This window comes from Muntiacus reevesi, chromosome 3 (assembly GCF_963930625.1).
Source record: "Muntiacus reevesi chromosome 3, mMunRee1.1, whole genome shotgun sequence".
Classification (NCBI taxonomy): Eukaryota; Metazoa; Chordata; class Mammalia; order Artiodactyla; family Cervidae; genus Muntiacus; species Muntiacus reevesi.
This window is the reverse complement of record NC_089251.1, coordinates 201,377,702-201,393,393: the sequence shown is the minus strand read 5'-3', so window position 1 is coordinate 201,393,393 and position 15,692 is coordinate 201,377,702. Positions and strand designations below refer to the sequence as shown.

The 15,692-nt window shown below is 43.5% G+C and overlaps 1 protein-coding gene across 4 annotated transcripts in view; it reads left to right on the top strand.

Annotated features, from left to right (window-relative positions):
• EPB41L5 (erythrocyte membrane protein band 4.1 like 5) overlaps nucleotides 1–15,348 on the top strand; it is a 156,822-nt gene extending 141,474 nt beyond the window's left edge. For 3 of the 4 annotated variants that reach the window (XM_065931380.1, XM_065931381.1, XM_065931383.1), the window contains 5 exons: nucleotides 317–407; nucleotides 2,282–2,356; nucleotides 5,625–5,666; nucleotides 6,033–6,154; nucleotides 11,121–15,348. In XM_065931380.1, the coding sequence (XP_065787452.1) occupies nucleotides 317–407; nucleotides 2,282–2,356; nucleotides 5,625–5,666; nucleotides 6,033–6,154; nucleotides 11,121–11,187 (397 nt within the window). In that variant the 3' untranslated portion in view covers nucleotides 11,188–15,348. The remainder of the gene's footprint in view (nucleotides 1–316; nucleotides 408–2,281; nucleotides 2,357–5,624; nucleotides 5,667–6,032; nucleotides 6,155–11,120) is intronic. The other variant, XM_065931382.1, reaches the window with a different exon arrangement.
• Nucleotides 15,349–15,692: the final 344 nt, after the last annotated feature.

Genomic DNA, 15,692 nt, shown 5'->3' with positions numbered 1-15,692 from the left:
TGCATCATCTTCAGATTCTTTCATCAGTTTTCAGAATATGGTTTTCAAAATAAAGGTCTTCTACCTCCTGGATTAGCTTTATTCCTAGATATTTTATTATTTTTAATACAATTTTATTTTATTTATATTTTTATTTTTAATGCAATTTTAAATGGCATTGTTTTCTTGATATCTCTTGTTGATAGTTTGTGTGTTGAAAAGCAGGACTAATTTCTTATTGAAGAGTTCGTTTTTCTTCTTCCTGAGGAGGCTGCTTGTGACTCCTGTGTCACCTCTGCCAGTCCTTCATGATGTGAACATACCTTTCTCTTCCTAGTGCTGAATTAAATGAGAACACTGTGCCCGTCCGTGGAGACTCTGTGGCTCTGATGCGAACCACACCTGCAGAAAGTGGGTCTGCTCTAAAGGTAACAATTACTGCCACTTTTTCAGATTTCTCCTCACATTCTACTGAGTTGAATCTTGGTTATACGGGACATCTGGTGAATTCTGATGGACACCAGAACTTAAGCTGTGAAGAAAGCACTGAACCTCACTTCTCTAGGGAGAATCCTATTGTCAAATCCTATTGTCAAACCCAAGAGTAGCTCAGGGTTTCTTCTCCATTTTTGAGTTATTTGTTGTTATTTTGTTTTTTTAGATGATCTCTTATTTTTGGTTTCTGTATGCTGACTCTACTTCCCTAGTGTTTGAAACAGAACACTGCACATGGTAGGCAGTAAATAAGTATTGATTGATCAAAAGTAACATTCTGAAATTGTGTTGTATTATAACCAGCTTATCTCAAATCCTACCTTTCTTGTATCCACTTGTCACACACCCATTGTTGTTTAGTTGCTAACTTGTGTCCGGGTCTTTTTGCAACCTCATGAACTGCCGCACATCAGGCTCCTCTGTCCGTGGGATTTTTTAGGCAAGAAAACGAGTGCTTTCCCATTTCCTTCTCCAAGGCATCTTTCTGACCCGAGGACCGAAGCTGCCTCTCCTACATTGCAGGCGGATTCTTTACCTCTGAGTCACCTGGGAAGCCCCACACACCCATGCCAGTTCAGAAATCATGGAAACCCAGTTCATTGCCCTGGGGATGTTTTAATTTGCTATTTAAACAACAAATTAGTTTTGTAAAGGAACAGTTACCATTTGTACTTGTATTGCACAAGCACATTTATCATAGAAATTTACCAAATATTTTATAAAAAGAAAAACATTAGCAATTACCTGTATTCCCAGTAGTCAAAAAAAACTTTGGGATTTTAAAAAAGGAACCTAAAATATTTTCAATCCAGAAATTCCTTTCTGCTAATTAAAATCCTAAAATGATATATTGACATGTTGGATCATTGAAAATCATTAGGTGGAACCTCAGACGTGTTTTGCAACAGAGGACATTTTTCCCCCAAATTTATTGCATATTATGTATCAGGATAGCATGCTAGACTTTGAAAATTAAAAAATGACTGAGACATGGCCTCCTCTTTCAAGCTGTTTTGTAGTACAGTCAGAGAGAGAATTTTAATACATGTGGTGGAGATATGCACAGGCTCTTTCGGGGCTCACCAGGTCCCACAGGGTAAGGAGGAGTGGGACAGGAGGAGGGAGCAGACAGTTACTTCATGCGTGTGACTAAAATTCAGTTAACACTGAACTGGAGATGTCCCATGGCCTGAGGACAGGCAGACAGAAATGTATAAATAAAGGGTACACCCTGGGTGCTTACTGCTCTTATTTCCAGACTGGAGTTCCATCTTTTATCCTATGCACCCCCCCCCCAACACATATACATGCACTGCTATACAGAACTCTGTTTGTATAAGGTGCTTCAAATATTGATTAGACAAAAGCATTAAATAATGTTTATGGGGGAAATTTACATTATACTCCTTTGTGAACAGAGCACCCACACGTGTGAATGACGAAGCGCTCGGAGTTCAGGCCTCTCCTTACGTGCTGGCTTGTTGCTGGCTGAACCTTTTACCTCTCTTCTCTGGTTCAAGAGCTGAGAGCCAGCATAGTCCTAAACCCTACCCAAGTCTTAGTCTTACCAGAAGGAATAACTGTATGAAAATTCACAAAACCCTTGAGTGTTTTGAAGTTCTGACTGTACGCTAGGTTCCCTCCAACACGAGTGAAATCACTGATACCTATGGCTCCTGAATGTCCCCATTTGTTTCAAGATTAACACCAACCAGGCATGAGTCCAAATTATACACTGCAAGGATATGGAAAAACCTGTCTGGTGGTCAGTGGGTCGTTTAAGATCTGTGCGTCTTGTCTCCCACAGGATGCTGCAGATGAACTGGATGCCTTGCTCTTGTCTCTCACTGAGAATCTCCTTGACCACACAACCACACCTCAGGTAAAGACGCTTTAAAACAGGAAGGTGGAAAGGTATTTCTGTTTGAAATTGTCCCTGCTGGATTCCAGTTTTTACCTTGTCTATAATTTAGTAAGACTTTTCATTTCATGAGTTTATATTTCAGTAACCACATGGCATTGCTTTTCTATACTAAGTTCTGCCAACTTGAATCTGTGTGTCATTACATAACCACATGTTAACTGTGAGCCTATTTGTAACTAAAGTGCAAGTCACTCAGTTGTGTCTGACTCTTTGCATCCCCATGGACTGTAACCTGCCAGGCTCCTCTATCCATGGAATTCTGCAGGCAAGAATACTGGAATGGGTATTCCCTTCTCCAGGGGATCTTCCCAACCCAGGGATTGAACCGAGGTCTCCCACATTGCAGGTGGATTCTTTACCATCTGAGCCACTAGAGAAGCCCAAGAATACTGAGTGGGTAGCCTATCCCTCCTCCAGGGCATCCTGCCAACCCAGGAGTTGAACCGGGGTCTCCTACGTTACAGGAGGGTTCTTTACCAGCTGAGCTACCAGGGAAGCTCTTTTTATAACATAATCCTATTAAACAGCATGAGAGGAACATGTGGGGGTAAACCAGCTTCTTCTATTGTCTGAACTTCTAAAGAGTTTTAAGTTCTTTAAATTAAAATAATTTTAATTTAAAAATAAAACATTTACAGAAAGATGGAATCATAAGAATGGTTGACATTAAACACATTGATCTTTATTTGAGTTTGGGAGATAACTGTGTTAAGTACTGTGTGTGCATGCCAAGTCATGGCCAACTGTGAGCATGATACAAATCAGAAACAGTCCCTTCCCTCCAGAGACATGGAGACTAGTTGGGATGGAAGGTACACAGAAGCCTCATTTAGTGCCTAATGACTCGTGTGCTGGGACTGCTGTGACATCACCTGAAGGCTTGGAAGTACAGGTGGTACTCGGGTGTGTGTGCATCACTGGAGAGCAAAAGAAAGCACAGACCACTGGTCTCCACCCCCGGAGTTTCTGACATGGTGTCTGTGGGGTGGAACCTGAGAAGCTGCATTTCTGACCGTTCCCGGGGGTTCAGATGTGGCCAGGAACCACCAGCTGATATCAGTAAACACAAAGTCTTTACCACATGCACAAACAGAAAATACAAGGGGTGTTGGCGGTATTGGGCCACAATAATCCTTTAACCAGGACAAAGAGGTAACTTCTAAGCCTAATGAAAGATAGCCTGAAGCTGGAGAAGGAATCCTTGGGGCCCAGCTCAGAACACTTATTGTGTGTCTACGCTTTCTCACAGGTGGGTGGGTGATGAAAATGAATTTCATTAAAAGCATTTTCTATCACTAGTGTATTTTTACTTCCCTGCAAATTTAAAATGTTTTCTTTGTTTTAAATAAAAATGTAGAATATGATGCATTTTAGATTATGCATATAAGCTATCCTACTATACTTACTAATTTTTAGTTATTAGAACTGTAATACTCTTTTAATAAATTGAGCTTTTTAAGTGATTTTGATACGTGATGAGGCCAGTCCAGCATCATTATGCTGATATTTTGCTGTTTTTGATTGTTAGTTCTTTCAGATGGTTTTTAGAATAACTTTGTCAAGTTTCACTCCCTTGAAAGCCTTTGAAGTTTTTATTGTGATTGTATTAAATCCATAAATTACCTTGAGGAAAGAACTGATATATTTGTGATTATCTTCTTGGCTAAGAGTATAAAATGTTTTTCTCATCCAAGATTTCCTGTTTCTCCTAAAAGTTATGTAGTTATAGTCTCCCCAATATAAATTTTATGTTTTCCTATTGTTATTTCCAGACCATTTATGGTTTTTTTGCTAGTAAGATTTTTCACCCATTAAAGTATTTAGGACTTAACAGAGAATAGTCTGTAATGTCCTCTGTAATGTCCTCTGCAAGTCCTCTCTGTTCTTTGTTAGGTTAATTGCTAAATGCTTTATAGTTTTGTTGATGTTGTTAATGGTATTTAATTTTTTTACTATTGAATTCGTAAGTTGATTTTGTGTTTAGGAAACTTGCTGAGTTCTTTTCAGTAGTCATTCTGCTGATTCTCTCAAATATTCTGTCATCAGTTTCTGGGGTGTGTTTAGCATCTCTGTCTGCAATTATTGCTTAATTCATTTCTTAACCTATTGTTGGATCTTTCAATTTTGTGTGTATTTTGAAGATAGATGCATGTTTGTTGATTGTAATTATACTTTTCCTGAGCTCCTTTTAACACTTAAAATTGTCCTTGTTTGCCCCTTTTTCCTCTCTTTATTTCCCTTTTGATTGATAAAAATTTGACAATGTAGCTTTAAGTTTGAATCGCCTGAAGTAGAATTTTCTATTAATTTATTTTCAGTCAAAAGTCTCTATGCTTTGATTGAGTTTAAATCCACTTATATTTACTGTAATTATTGTTATTATAGGATTTCTTTCTGCCAAACCATTTTTTGTTAACTTTTACTGTACTTCTTTTCTCTATGTTTTATTTTCTATAGTTAAAAATTCATTTCTTAATATTGATGGGAAAGTCATATTTTATATATTTTAAAAATGTTTATTTTTTATTAATTTGGCTGTGCCTTATCTAAGTTGTGGCATGCAAGATCTAGTTTCCTGACCAGGGATAGAACCTGGACCCCTTGCATTGGAAGCATGGAGTCTTAGCCACTGAACCACCAGGGGAGTCCCTTTATTTTGTATTTTTATTCTTTTGGTAGTTACCTAAATTACTAAGACCTGAACTTATATTAATTTTTCTTATCAGAATGTCACCAGTGCGAGGGCTAGTGTTAAGTTTCCATGAAACAGGGAGAGTTGGGAGTTCATTAGATGACTGTTCTACACATAAAAGTGAGATCTAGCAAATCAAACATTAAAAAGACTATAACAAAGGCCCTTGAGTCAGGAGCAGTGTGGGTGTTTTTAATTCTGTTTGCTGCATGCATAGTTAGAAAATGGACTGTATAGAGACAGATTTTTTTTCTGTGTACTTTCTTTTTTGCTGTTCCATTTGAATTAGTCACAGTCCCCTGTTCAAGAAGGCTGTGATTATTTGTAATGAACTGAAATGAAATTTCAGAAAGTAAATGGTAAATTGAATGCTAGGGACTCGGGAAACCCCTAGTAAATGACCTGAAAGTAGTAGCAGCATTCAAATTCCACCCCCAACCCCTGGTCTCATAGCGGAAGAAAGCATCATGAGTGTAATTATAAAAATTCAGTCTTCCCTAAAAGTAAATACACATATATACACATTTTTTTCAGGTGTCTTCAACGTCAGCGATCACACCCCGTTGGATTGTGCCAGTAAGTTAATGATATTTAGAATTTTTCTTTCTGTTCTCCTTACAGAATGAGGCCTGAAGGAGTACCAGGTTCTTATTTTCCCTTGAAAACCTGGGGTCATCATCAAAGCTCTTTTAATTAAACTTACTGGCTTCAAACTAGTGATATAACTTTTCTGTTTGTAAATGTGTAAGGGTGCTAACAAATATAAAAATAAAAATCTAATGTGAAGGATAGTAAAAGCAAATAAACAACAAAAAAAGCAACTCTGATCATAAACATCGTCCCCATTACCGTAATTGTTGGAGAAGATGGCTTGGAGCTGAAGTGCTGGTTGTCAGGGAGGTATGATCACCTCCTCTCAGATGTGTTGTGTGTCTTTCTCAGCAGAGCACTGTCCTTCCTAATGGGCTTGCAGGAAATGGGTTTTCCCTGACGGGGAAGGAAGGGCTGGACAGCAGAGAGCTCATCTCTCCCCCAGCACCGTTCTTGGTGGACGCCGTGACCAGGTGAGGAATTATTTCTCAGTTGCACTTCTCAGGCATCTCTTAGGAGGAAAGAAATAATAAAATTAATTGCATTTAAAGCAATAATGTCCATTCTTCTTTAACCGAACTTAATTGAAACTGAATAAATCTCTTCCTCTGTTAATTATTTAGAGTAGTGTTTTTTCTTTTTCTTGTCAGTAGCAATTTTCTATAAAATTAAGAAGTAGACCTTATTTTTTTTTAATTGGAAGTCTTTGTTAGATAAAGATGTTAATAGGTCTATCTTTAAAATTTTATATTTGTTTTAAAATTGATTTATATCTTTTCCTATCATGCTTTACTGTTATGTTGTCCATCAATACAGAGGAAGAGATGCAGATGAGGGTAGGGCAGGGGATTCCCAATGTGCGGGCTCTGGTGTAGCTTTCACTGAAGCCTGCTTGTTGCAAGCTCATTTTATCTCATTGCTTGCCACAAACAGAAACTGAACTCAGAAGAGCTTTTGTTCAGCATGTTATTCTTCAACTTTTATTACGACCAAGACTGTGCCTGTTTTGCAAAAGATTTTGCCTTCATTTCTTACCTCTGACTTTTTCATGGGTGTGTTTGCTGTTTCTCACATCTTCCTGGTGTTGAGAATGCAGATCAGTTGTAGTAGATGCTTTAGAGAATGAAAAAAAAAAAATTCCTAAGTATCAAGGAAAAGTTACTAGAGATGATTAATTTGAGAGAAATTCATAGTTCATTTTAAAATTGTTGTCTTACCTCTGTAGTCTTTAATATAATTGTTTACTCAGCAAACAACCCATTGAATATTAGGTACCAGGCATTACTTCTCTCTGGCATTGAAGACAGCTGTAAGCAGGATGGATGTGGGGCCTGTTTCCCTAAACATTTGTATGACTAGTAGTACCCACTGTTAAAGTAGAGATTACCTGCAGAGAGCCAGGTAATAATTCTCTGTAATTGAGTTTACACAGTAAAATGTGAGTTCTTACAGACTTCCAAATGTTAAGTCACAGATGACATCAGGGCCTTGTCTCCATTCCTTCCCAAAGCAAAGAATCATAAAGGAATTAGATTAAAAATAAGATAGTACACCTGAAGCTAGTATAATATGTCAGGACCTTGATGAGGAAAACAGGATGGTAAATCAGTGAAACACTGGAGTCCAGAGGCAAACCCACACAAATACAGTTCCCTGATTTATGCAGTGCTGAAGGGAAAGAGTGGTCTCCCAGGCAGTCAGCCTAACAAGTTAAATATCCTTATGGGAAAAAAGTCATCTTGACCCAACCTCATACTGCATACCAAAATCTACTGTAAGTGCACTGAAAATTTGAAATGTTCATAAATAAAGGGTTTAGCAAAAAATATAAGTACACATCCTTGTGGCCTTGAGATAAGCAAAGATTTTTTAAACAAGTCATAAAATGCTATGTTCATTCAGGAAAAAATTGACAACTTGGATTGTATCAAAAAGCTTCTGTTTAACAACATACAATTTCAAGCACTCAAAAAAGAAGCCACACAGTAGAGAAGACAGCTGCCACTTCCCCTCTCTCTGACTCTTTCCCTCTCACAAAGGACTGATCCAGAATATATAAAGAGCTCTTGTGAATCAACAAGAAAAATGCAGCTCAATAGAAAAATTGGCAAAAGAGTTGAAAAACAGTTCACAAGAAGGATATCCAGATGGCCAATAAACCATTAGATGATGCACACCTTGACAAGTCACTGAGAAATACAAATTCAAACCACTGTGATACCACTCTGTACACCTAAAATGGCTCAAGTGAAAGAGACATGTAGTACCAAGTAGAGATGAAGTCATAGGGCAACAGAAGCTCTGTAAATTTAAATAACTGTGTTGCACGTAGATTTGGCAGTATCTATGAAAGCTGAAAAGACTCTTACATGCATACTCAGTAGAAATACAAATATACATCCATTAAAGGTATGTACAAAAATGTTTATAGCAACTGTATTCATCATAGTAATTGAAAACTTAAAATCCATTAGCAGTCGACTAGATAAATACTAGACTAGAGCAGTGAAAACGAACGAACTAAGTGTGTTAGAGAAAGACTGATGAGTTGCTTACCTGAGTTATGTTAAGTGTTTATTGCTGTGTAACAGGTTACCACCCATCTAACAGCTTGAAACAGCACAGGTTTCTGCAACCTCATCCCTGTGGGTCAGGAGTCTGGATACAACCTAGCTGTGTCCTCTGCTGCAGAGACTCTCCCAGGTGCCAGTCGGGGAGTTGACCAGAGCTGGGCCGTCAGCTGAAGGGTCAGGTGTAGGAGGCTCTGCTGACAGGATTCAGTTCCTGAGGGGCTGCAGGCCAAGGGCCCGCATTTTTAGCTGACTTGAAGCCAGAGGCTGCCCTCAGGACTTGCCATGGAGCCCTTATTTCCAGGAGCCTTTATTTCTGGGACACTTGCCTGCCACCCAGAAGTGCCCATCTCTACTGTAATCCCAGGGGTGAGAACCGGTTACTTTTGCTCCAGTCTGTTGGATAAAGCAAATCACGGGCCTGCAGTGCTCAGGGGAGGAAGTCACGTGAGAGTGCTGGGATGTTTGGGTCACTGGGGGTTGTCTTATAGTGCCTGTTGCACAATAATGGTGAGCAAAGTAAAGCTCAGAGAGAGGCCCAGCCCTCGAGGAACCACGCAGTGACTCCTCTCGAGGTCTGGTTTGAGAGCCCTCGTGACGTTCTGTTTCCTGACTGTGTGCTGATGGTACAGGTGCGGCTGGTGTGTGAGGTTTCCCCGACCTCCAAGCTCCTGCTGCTTTGTGCACGCCAGCATGTGAGCGTTATAATCAGTAACGTGTTTAAAAGGATGGTGCTGGCGTTGCACCTCTGAGGATTCAGATTTAGTGGGCGTGTGCACTGTGCAAATCTTATTTTAAAGGCTTAAAACAGGAGCGGAGACAGCGGCAGTTGAAAGAATGAATAAGTTTGGGGAGCAGCAAAATGACAGATGAGTGATAAATAGCTTGACAGGAGAAAACTGAGATCTAAGCCTGAAATGGGGCAGGAATGGAAACTGGAAAAGTAAGAACCACGTTCTCACTGTAGCTCTGAGGAGAGTCTCAGGAGGTAGAGGGACCAAATATCATGAAGATGATCCAGGTGGAGCTGAGAACCTGAGACTTGGTTGAAAGCATCTAGACCCATTTAGAACTCGGCCTCCCCACGAGATATTCCCAGAAATTATTCACCAAGTTAAAAATAAGATCCAAAGAATGCATGGAAGATAAGATTCAGGAAATCTCCAGAAAAGTAGAATAAAAAGCTGGAAATGGAGACAGAAGAGAAAGTTCAAGGATTGGTCTAGGAAGTCCAATATCCGAATCATTGGAGAGCCAGAAGAAAGAACAGAGTAAATAAAAGTGACCAAAATATTTTAAAAAGGAATCAAGATTTTTCCAGAACATAAGTACTTGAGTTTTACATTAAAGGAGCTCAGTGAGTACCCAATAACACAATGAAAATAGATGACACCATGGAACATCATGAGATTTCAGAATATCAAATTTAAGAGAGGATGTAGGTCTTCAGAGAGGGCGGGAAAAGAGTAGTTACAAAGGACTGGTAATCAGATGACAGCAGACTTTACTGAAGCTCGGAGATACTAGAGCAGTGCCTGCAGAATCTGGAGAAGAATCGTTTCCATCTCGTGTTTTATACCCAAACTACCAATGCAGAGTGCGATTAAAATGACATTTTCAGGCGTTCCCTGGTGGTTCAGTGGTTAGGGCTCAGTGCTTTCACTGCCAGGGCCTGAGTTCAGTCCCTGGTCAGGGAACTAGGCTCTCCCACATGCCACATGACATAGCCAAAAAAAAAGAAATTTTAAAACATAGAATTCCTCTAAAATATATGTTTCTAAGGTGACTTTTGTCAGGAAACTACTTAACTGGAGGATGTGTTCCATCAAAATAGGGTGATTATAATTGGCTATACCCCAATACAAAATAAAAAGTTTAAAATTTGAAAATAAATAGGTTTAAAAAAATAAAAATAAAAAACAACCAGATGACTATCCCAGAACGAAACCATGGGACCCAGGAAACAGGTGCAGGAATTTACCAGGAGGAAAGTGAAGCAGGCCTAGAAGGGATCCTGTGCGGATTTGAGGAGGACGTAGCATTCCAGGAAGGATATTGCCAAGGGAAATGGCAACACACAGGATCACCCACCCCTAAATTAAACTTGCAGGAGAACAGAGCCATGGCGCGTTTGCCAGGCTAGGGACACACTGTTAGACACTTGGTGTTAGACACTGGGCAGGCAGTCTCAGTGAGAACCAAGGCGCTCCCTCGGTCCAGGGACAGAGCGAAACCGAAGTAGGTGCTGTTACGTCTCTGCGCCTCCATCCATGCTCTTCACCTCAGGCAGAGCCCATGCGCTTTTTAAAAAATACTTATGTATTGGCTGTACCACAGAGAAGGAGGGATCTTCGTTCCCCAGCCAGGAGTCAAGCCCACACCCCCAGCTTTGGAAGTGCAGAGTTTTAATCACTGTACCCCCAGGGAAGTCCCACAGACCAAGTACTTTTACTCTTCCTTTAGCTGCAACAAGCAGAGGAGGTGGTCCCGGAGCTCAGACCCGGCCGCGGGCGCAGGCACCCCTGCGCTGCTGCTTCCTCAGCGTGTGGCCTTCCTGCTCACCGCCTTGTCCATGTCCGTGTTCTAGTAACAGCCCTGACTCAGCAAGAAACTGGGTATCTGTTCAGTGCGTTTTACTCAAGGAAGTCGGGGAAAATCAGTGTCTTTCAGAGTCCATTTCAAGATGAAAAAAGCATTGGTTATCTAGAAAGTGACCTTGTGTGAAATTGCTGAATTACGTTTACAAGGCAGCCCCCTGCTCTCCACGTGCTCTGTGGGGCGCTGGTGGGGAGATGCATGTTGCTGTCTTGTGGGAGGGTTGTCTTTTCATTTTCCAGAAACTGAATAACACATTCTTTCCTCCTGTCAGCTCTGCTCCAGCCTCAGCTGGAGAAGCCACCTTGAAGCAGAAGTGTTTGCTGACGACAGAGCTCTGAGGGGTGGTGGCTCTCCTGTGGCCCGAGGCCGGGCCCCAGCGTCCATCCCAGAGCCCGCTGCTGCCGGGGCCGGTTCCGCACCAGTGGGTGAAAGGCTCGCCTGGTTTAGACTTCAGTTCCATGAAAAAGCAGCTACGTTTCCGTCCAGCTGGAAGGGCTACGTACACTACACTTTTGCCCGTCTTCCACTCCCCCGATTCCGCTGCAGTCGAGTCCCTAGCGGTGGGGCTGCCGCGCCCTGTGGTTTCCTCCGCGCTCTTGGCTCCGCCTAGTGGCTGTGAGTGTTCACGACGCCCCTTTGGGTGGGCTGTCCCTGGCGGTCGTCATCAGCTTGGCGTCATCAGTTCCTTCTCTGGCTGGTGTCAGGGTGAGCGTCCCTGAATGCCTGCTGGAGAAACTGCACCTTTCTGTCATTGCCTGGAGATCGGGGATATAGATAGATTAATGATTACTAAGGAGAAGTTTTTAGAATTCAGAGGATTTTCAGATGCTTCCCATACTTTTGACTTTTTGCTGGACTGGCTGTCTTGACACTGCAAGTTTACATCAAGGTAAGATAGACCATGAGAAGAACTACAGAAAAGTCAGTAGCCTGGTGTGCGTTTTCAGCCCAGCCTCCCCTCAGGAAGCATGTCTCCATGGCCCTCACACACCTGTCACTCTTTGGCCTGGAAGGGGTGGGGAGGGTTGCAGAGAGCCTGAGGCATTTCCTCCAGGCACCCACACTTCTTCCTGGGCCACAGGGGGCTGAAGGCCATGTGACTCGGGACGGAAGGAGTGCGTGGTAGTTTCTGGGTGCCTCTTTGGATGAAGGCTCCATTTCTTTTTAATGTAAGCTGAGTAAACTTAGATTTTGTAAACTAAAGGAAAAAAATATCAGGATAGAAATAGGGAATTGGGTTAGCGGGATCCACATCTAAAACTAAATACAGGTATTGAGAGAATTATTAGGATTTTATGTTACTTTAAAGGGGTTCTTTCGAATTTCCTCATTACTTTCCATCTGTACAGAAAGTTCTGGATGTTAAGCTGGTATATTCTCATTATAGAAAATAGAGAAAAGAATTTCAACACCCAGAAAAATACTCTTTTAGCTTTAAAACTTTGGAATGTGTAAACCTCAGTTGCCGTGGGGAATGAGGGTGATCTGGAAACCGTGTTGGGAAGTTGTCGTTAATCCCTGTTATCAAGGGCTGATGTTAAAGTTTACCTCCTGGAATTTGGTCTTGGTTTCCTGCCCTGCAGAAACCAGAACTTAATTGAGTGTTAATGTATGCTGTTCTCCATAAAAAAACACGCGGTTTTAAGATCTAAAGCTCCATGGTCTAGACTGTCGCGGGCTCCCTGTAACATAGTCAGCTCAGGCAGTCACACGCGTGTGTCTGACTGGAGAGGGTCTTCTTCCTGAGCTGTTCCCGGGACCTGTGGAGGTTGGAGACCACTTTGCACCAAACAGTTTTGCTGAAGGAAGGGGGTCGGCTCTTCTTGCGGGCTGCCTCCTGTAGCCCTCAGGCTGAGGCTGCGGACCTGACCCAGGACGAGCGGGACCAGATGTTGTGTTTCCAGCACACTGACGACGCTGCAGGCGGAGCGTTAAGGCCGCGTTTCTGGTCACAGAGACGTTTTCTAGATTTGGAGCTAGGTTGTTGAAAAGATCCCCTTACCTTGTGTCTTCTGGTACCTGTACCCCTGCCAGTCAGAACACTGAGGAGACTTTCTTAGAATGCGTTTGAATCTCAAGCTAAAAGGAAGTTTTGCTTCAGGTCCTGAGAAGAGTGGTAAATATGGAAATTGATAGTTTAATGAATTAGCCCTGACAGAAAAGATGCCTGTCACATACACATCTCTTCCCCGTCTGCCGTCCCCAGGCAACGTAAGGCTCCCCCTGCCCTGCCCACCTGGGGCGGGGGGAAGGGGGAGCGGCAGGCGTGAGTCAGGATGCTGGCAGAGAGCCGAGTGTGGGGACTCTGGATGGACCGGCGGGCAGGCGGTCACGCTGCGGGGGCAGTGGGGGTCCTGCTGAGGTGGCCCTCAGGCACAGTTCCTGATGATGGAAGATCTCAGCGCCCTCCTGTGCGTTGGGACCAGCTCGTCCGCTGAGTGCAGCTCTGAGGTGACGTGACCCTGCGGTCGGGTGGGAAGCTTCGCCGTATCTAGAGGGTCTCCTCTGCTCTGTGCAGCTGGAGAGAGTCCTGGCCGCGTCTCATCCCATCAGGAGTGAGGAGCACGTGTCTGGAAAGAGCAGGAATGACTCTGTGGGAGCACTCTGGGCACCCCTGCACTGGAGGGTGCTTGGGCAGGGTTTATAGCTGAGCTGATAGACCTGTTTGGTGGAAGTGACCGAAGCCTGCTTGAACCAGAGGCTCAGTTCTATGTCACTTTCTTTCCAGTTTTCACTCTGGTGACTCCCTAGGAGCTAGGATGATGGTGCTTGTTGTGGCTGTGGGCAGGTTTAGGGGCTCAGGGTGGGTGAGTGGGAGGGAGCTGCTTTTGTTCTCTTGCCATTGCCTGGTTGGTCTGTGAGGATCTGCAGTTTCTGGTGATTTGCAGGGTTCAGTTAGTGCTGAGGCCCTCGTCTCCTGCCACCTGAGGGTGGTGGTTGTCAGTGTTTAGGGCCAAGGTGCAGATCAGCTCACGTCCTGGCTCTCAGAGAAGGTGGGGGGATGGAGACCTGGCCTGGGTGTGCAGGTGGGATTTAAAGTCAGGTTGGTAGGTTTCAGTTTTCTCCCGTAGACTCTTCTCGAGAACTTGTGAAGTAGCACATGAAATCCTGTTTCTCAGGACCTTAGAAAGGTCATAGCATCTGTGCGCACACGAAGGGCTCATGGTTCTTGCATTCCTGCCCTTGTGGAAACCATGCTGAACAAAGGAATGATTAGACTCCTGTGATCCTGATAAATTTAGAAATACCCTTAGGTGCTTTCCTAAAATGTTGACGTTGTTTTGAGAAGTTTTTATTAAACATGTCATATAGTCTCCTAAGTTTTTGTCTTTACCTATATCTACTTGTGCGGTCACAGAAGTTCTCTGGACACTGGAAACCCCTGCTTCCTGATTGCTTGTTCCTCATGCGTCTCATTTCTGGCCAACACTGCGTCTGTCTCCTTTTGGACAAGCCCCTGCAGACTTAGACAAGTCACTGCAGAAACCCCCTCAGATTGGATTATTTGGCAGTCATTTCCACAGAGGGAAGTTCTCTTATGTTTCTGTAAGTCAGGCTCTTGAGAAGCCAAATTCTCAGCTTCTCATTGAGGGCTGGGACAGCAGGCAGGAAAGTGAGGAGCCGAGGTGGTGAAGACTTGGCTGCCCCCTGCCGCCCGAGTGTGGGCAGTGTAGATGGAGGTGAGTGCCCCGGCTTGGCTGCAGGCAGGGACATCTTCCTGGCAGTTTACTGCAGATGGCTCCCGGGAGCCAGCGGGTGTTCAGACAGGCTCTGCAGGTTCTCTGTCCCTGGAGGCCCTGGCATTCCTCCGTTGGCATTCTCACTCCCGTGTGGACAAGACAGTCCTGGGCTCCCATCCCTGAGAGGCCAGGAGGGCTCCCAGTTCTGATCCATCGTGCCCTCAGCGTTTTGGTTGCTTAGGAACCTGGAGTCTTCTAATGCATAATACACATTCCATATTATTTGTTCTTATTCCTCTCACAAATGTAAACTTATGGTTCCTGAATGTTCAGAAGAACGTTGGGAGCTTCTCCTGTCTGTTAGCCTGCAAGTTGAGGCAGTTTGTTTGGTTCATTGAAATTTGCCCTGAATTCTGCTGAATTCATATGCTGTCAGAGCTGTGATTGTCTCCAGCTCCGAGAGGTGGGATCCGCGAGCCACTTTATCACATTGATGGAGACCATGATTCAGTCCCTTTCCAGGGTTTTTATTCATCAGAGAAGCGTTTGGGTGCAGACCTCTGCTCTTTAATCTTCCTTGTCTGGATGTGATAGATGGTTACGAGGACCTCACTAACTATTTTGTGTTTACTTTTTATATGTATAAAGCTTTGAAGTAGCTTTTAAAGTGTAATTTATTTTTTTTATCAAGTGCACTATTCCTGCAACGTGTCCCAGTTTTATATGACTTGTACTAGGAGCACTGCACTCACCTGTGAGCTGTTTGTACAATGAGATGACCGCTGTAGATGTGACCACCAATAAAGTTTTCCTGAAGCACTCAGTTTTGTGAGCCGTTCCAGTCTCTTGGACGTGTGATGCATGCCTCCTGAGCCCTTCTCTTCTCAGCAGAGCTGTTGGCAAGAGTCGAGCAGGAGCAGCCCCACAGTGTGCATTGTTCGTTTTGATGTGAGTGGTGTAAACCTGGATGTCGATTCTGAGAGTTAAGATGGCCCCATTGGCCATCCCCAGCACATCCTGGGAAGAGCAGCGTGGTGCAGGAAGAACTGCTCACTCCCCATCGGGCCTGGTGGAGCCGTCCCGTTGCCACTGCCCCTGCACTCCCTCCCCCACCCTGCGGGCCGCACCAGGCCCAGGGAGGACCCCTGAGAACCGGCTCAGAC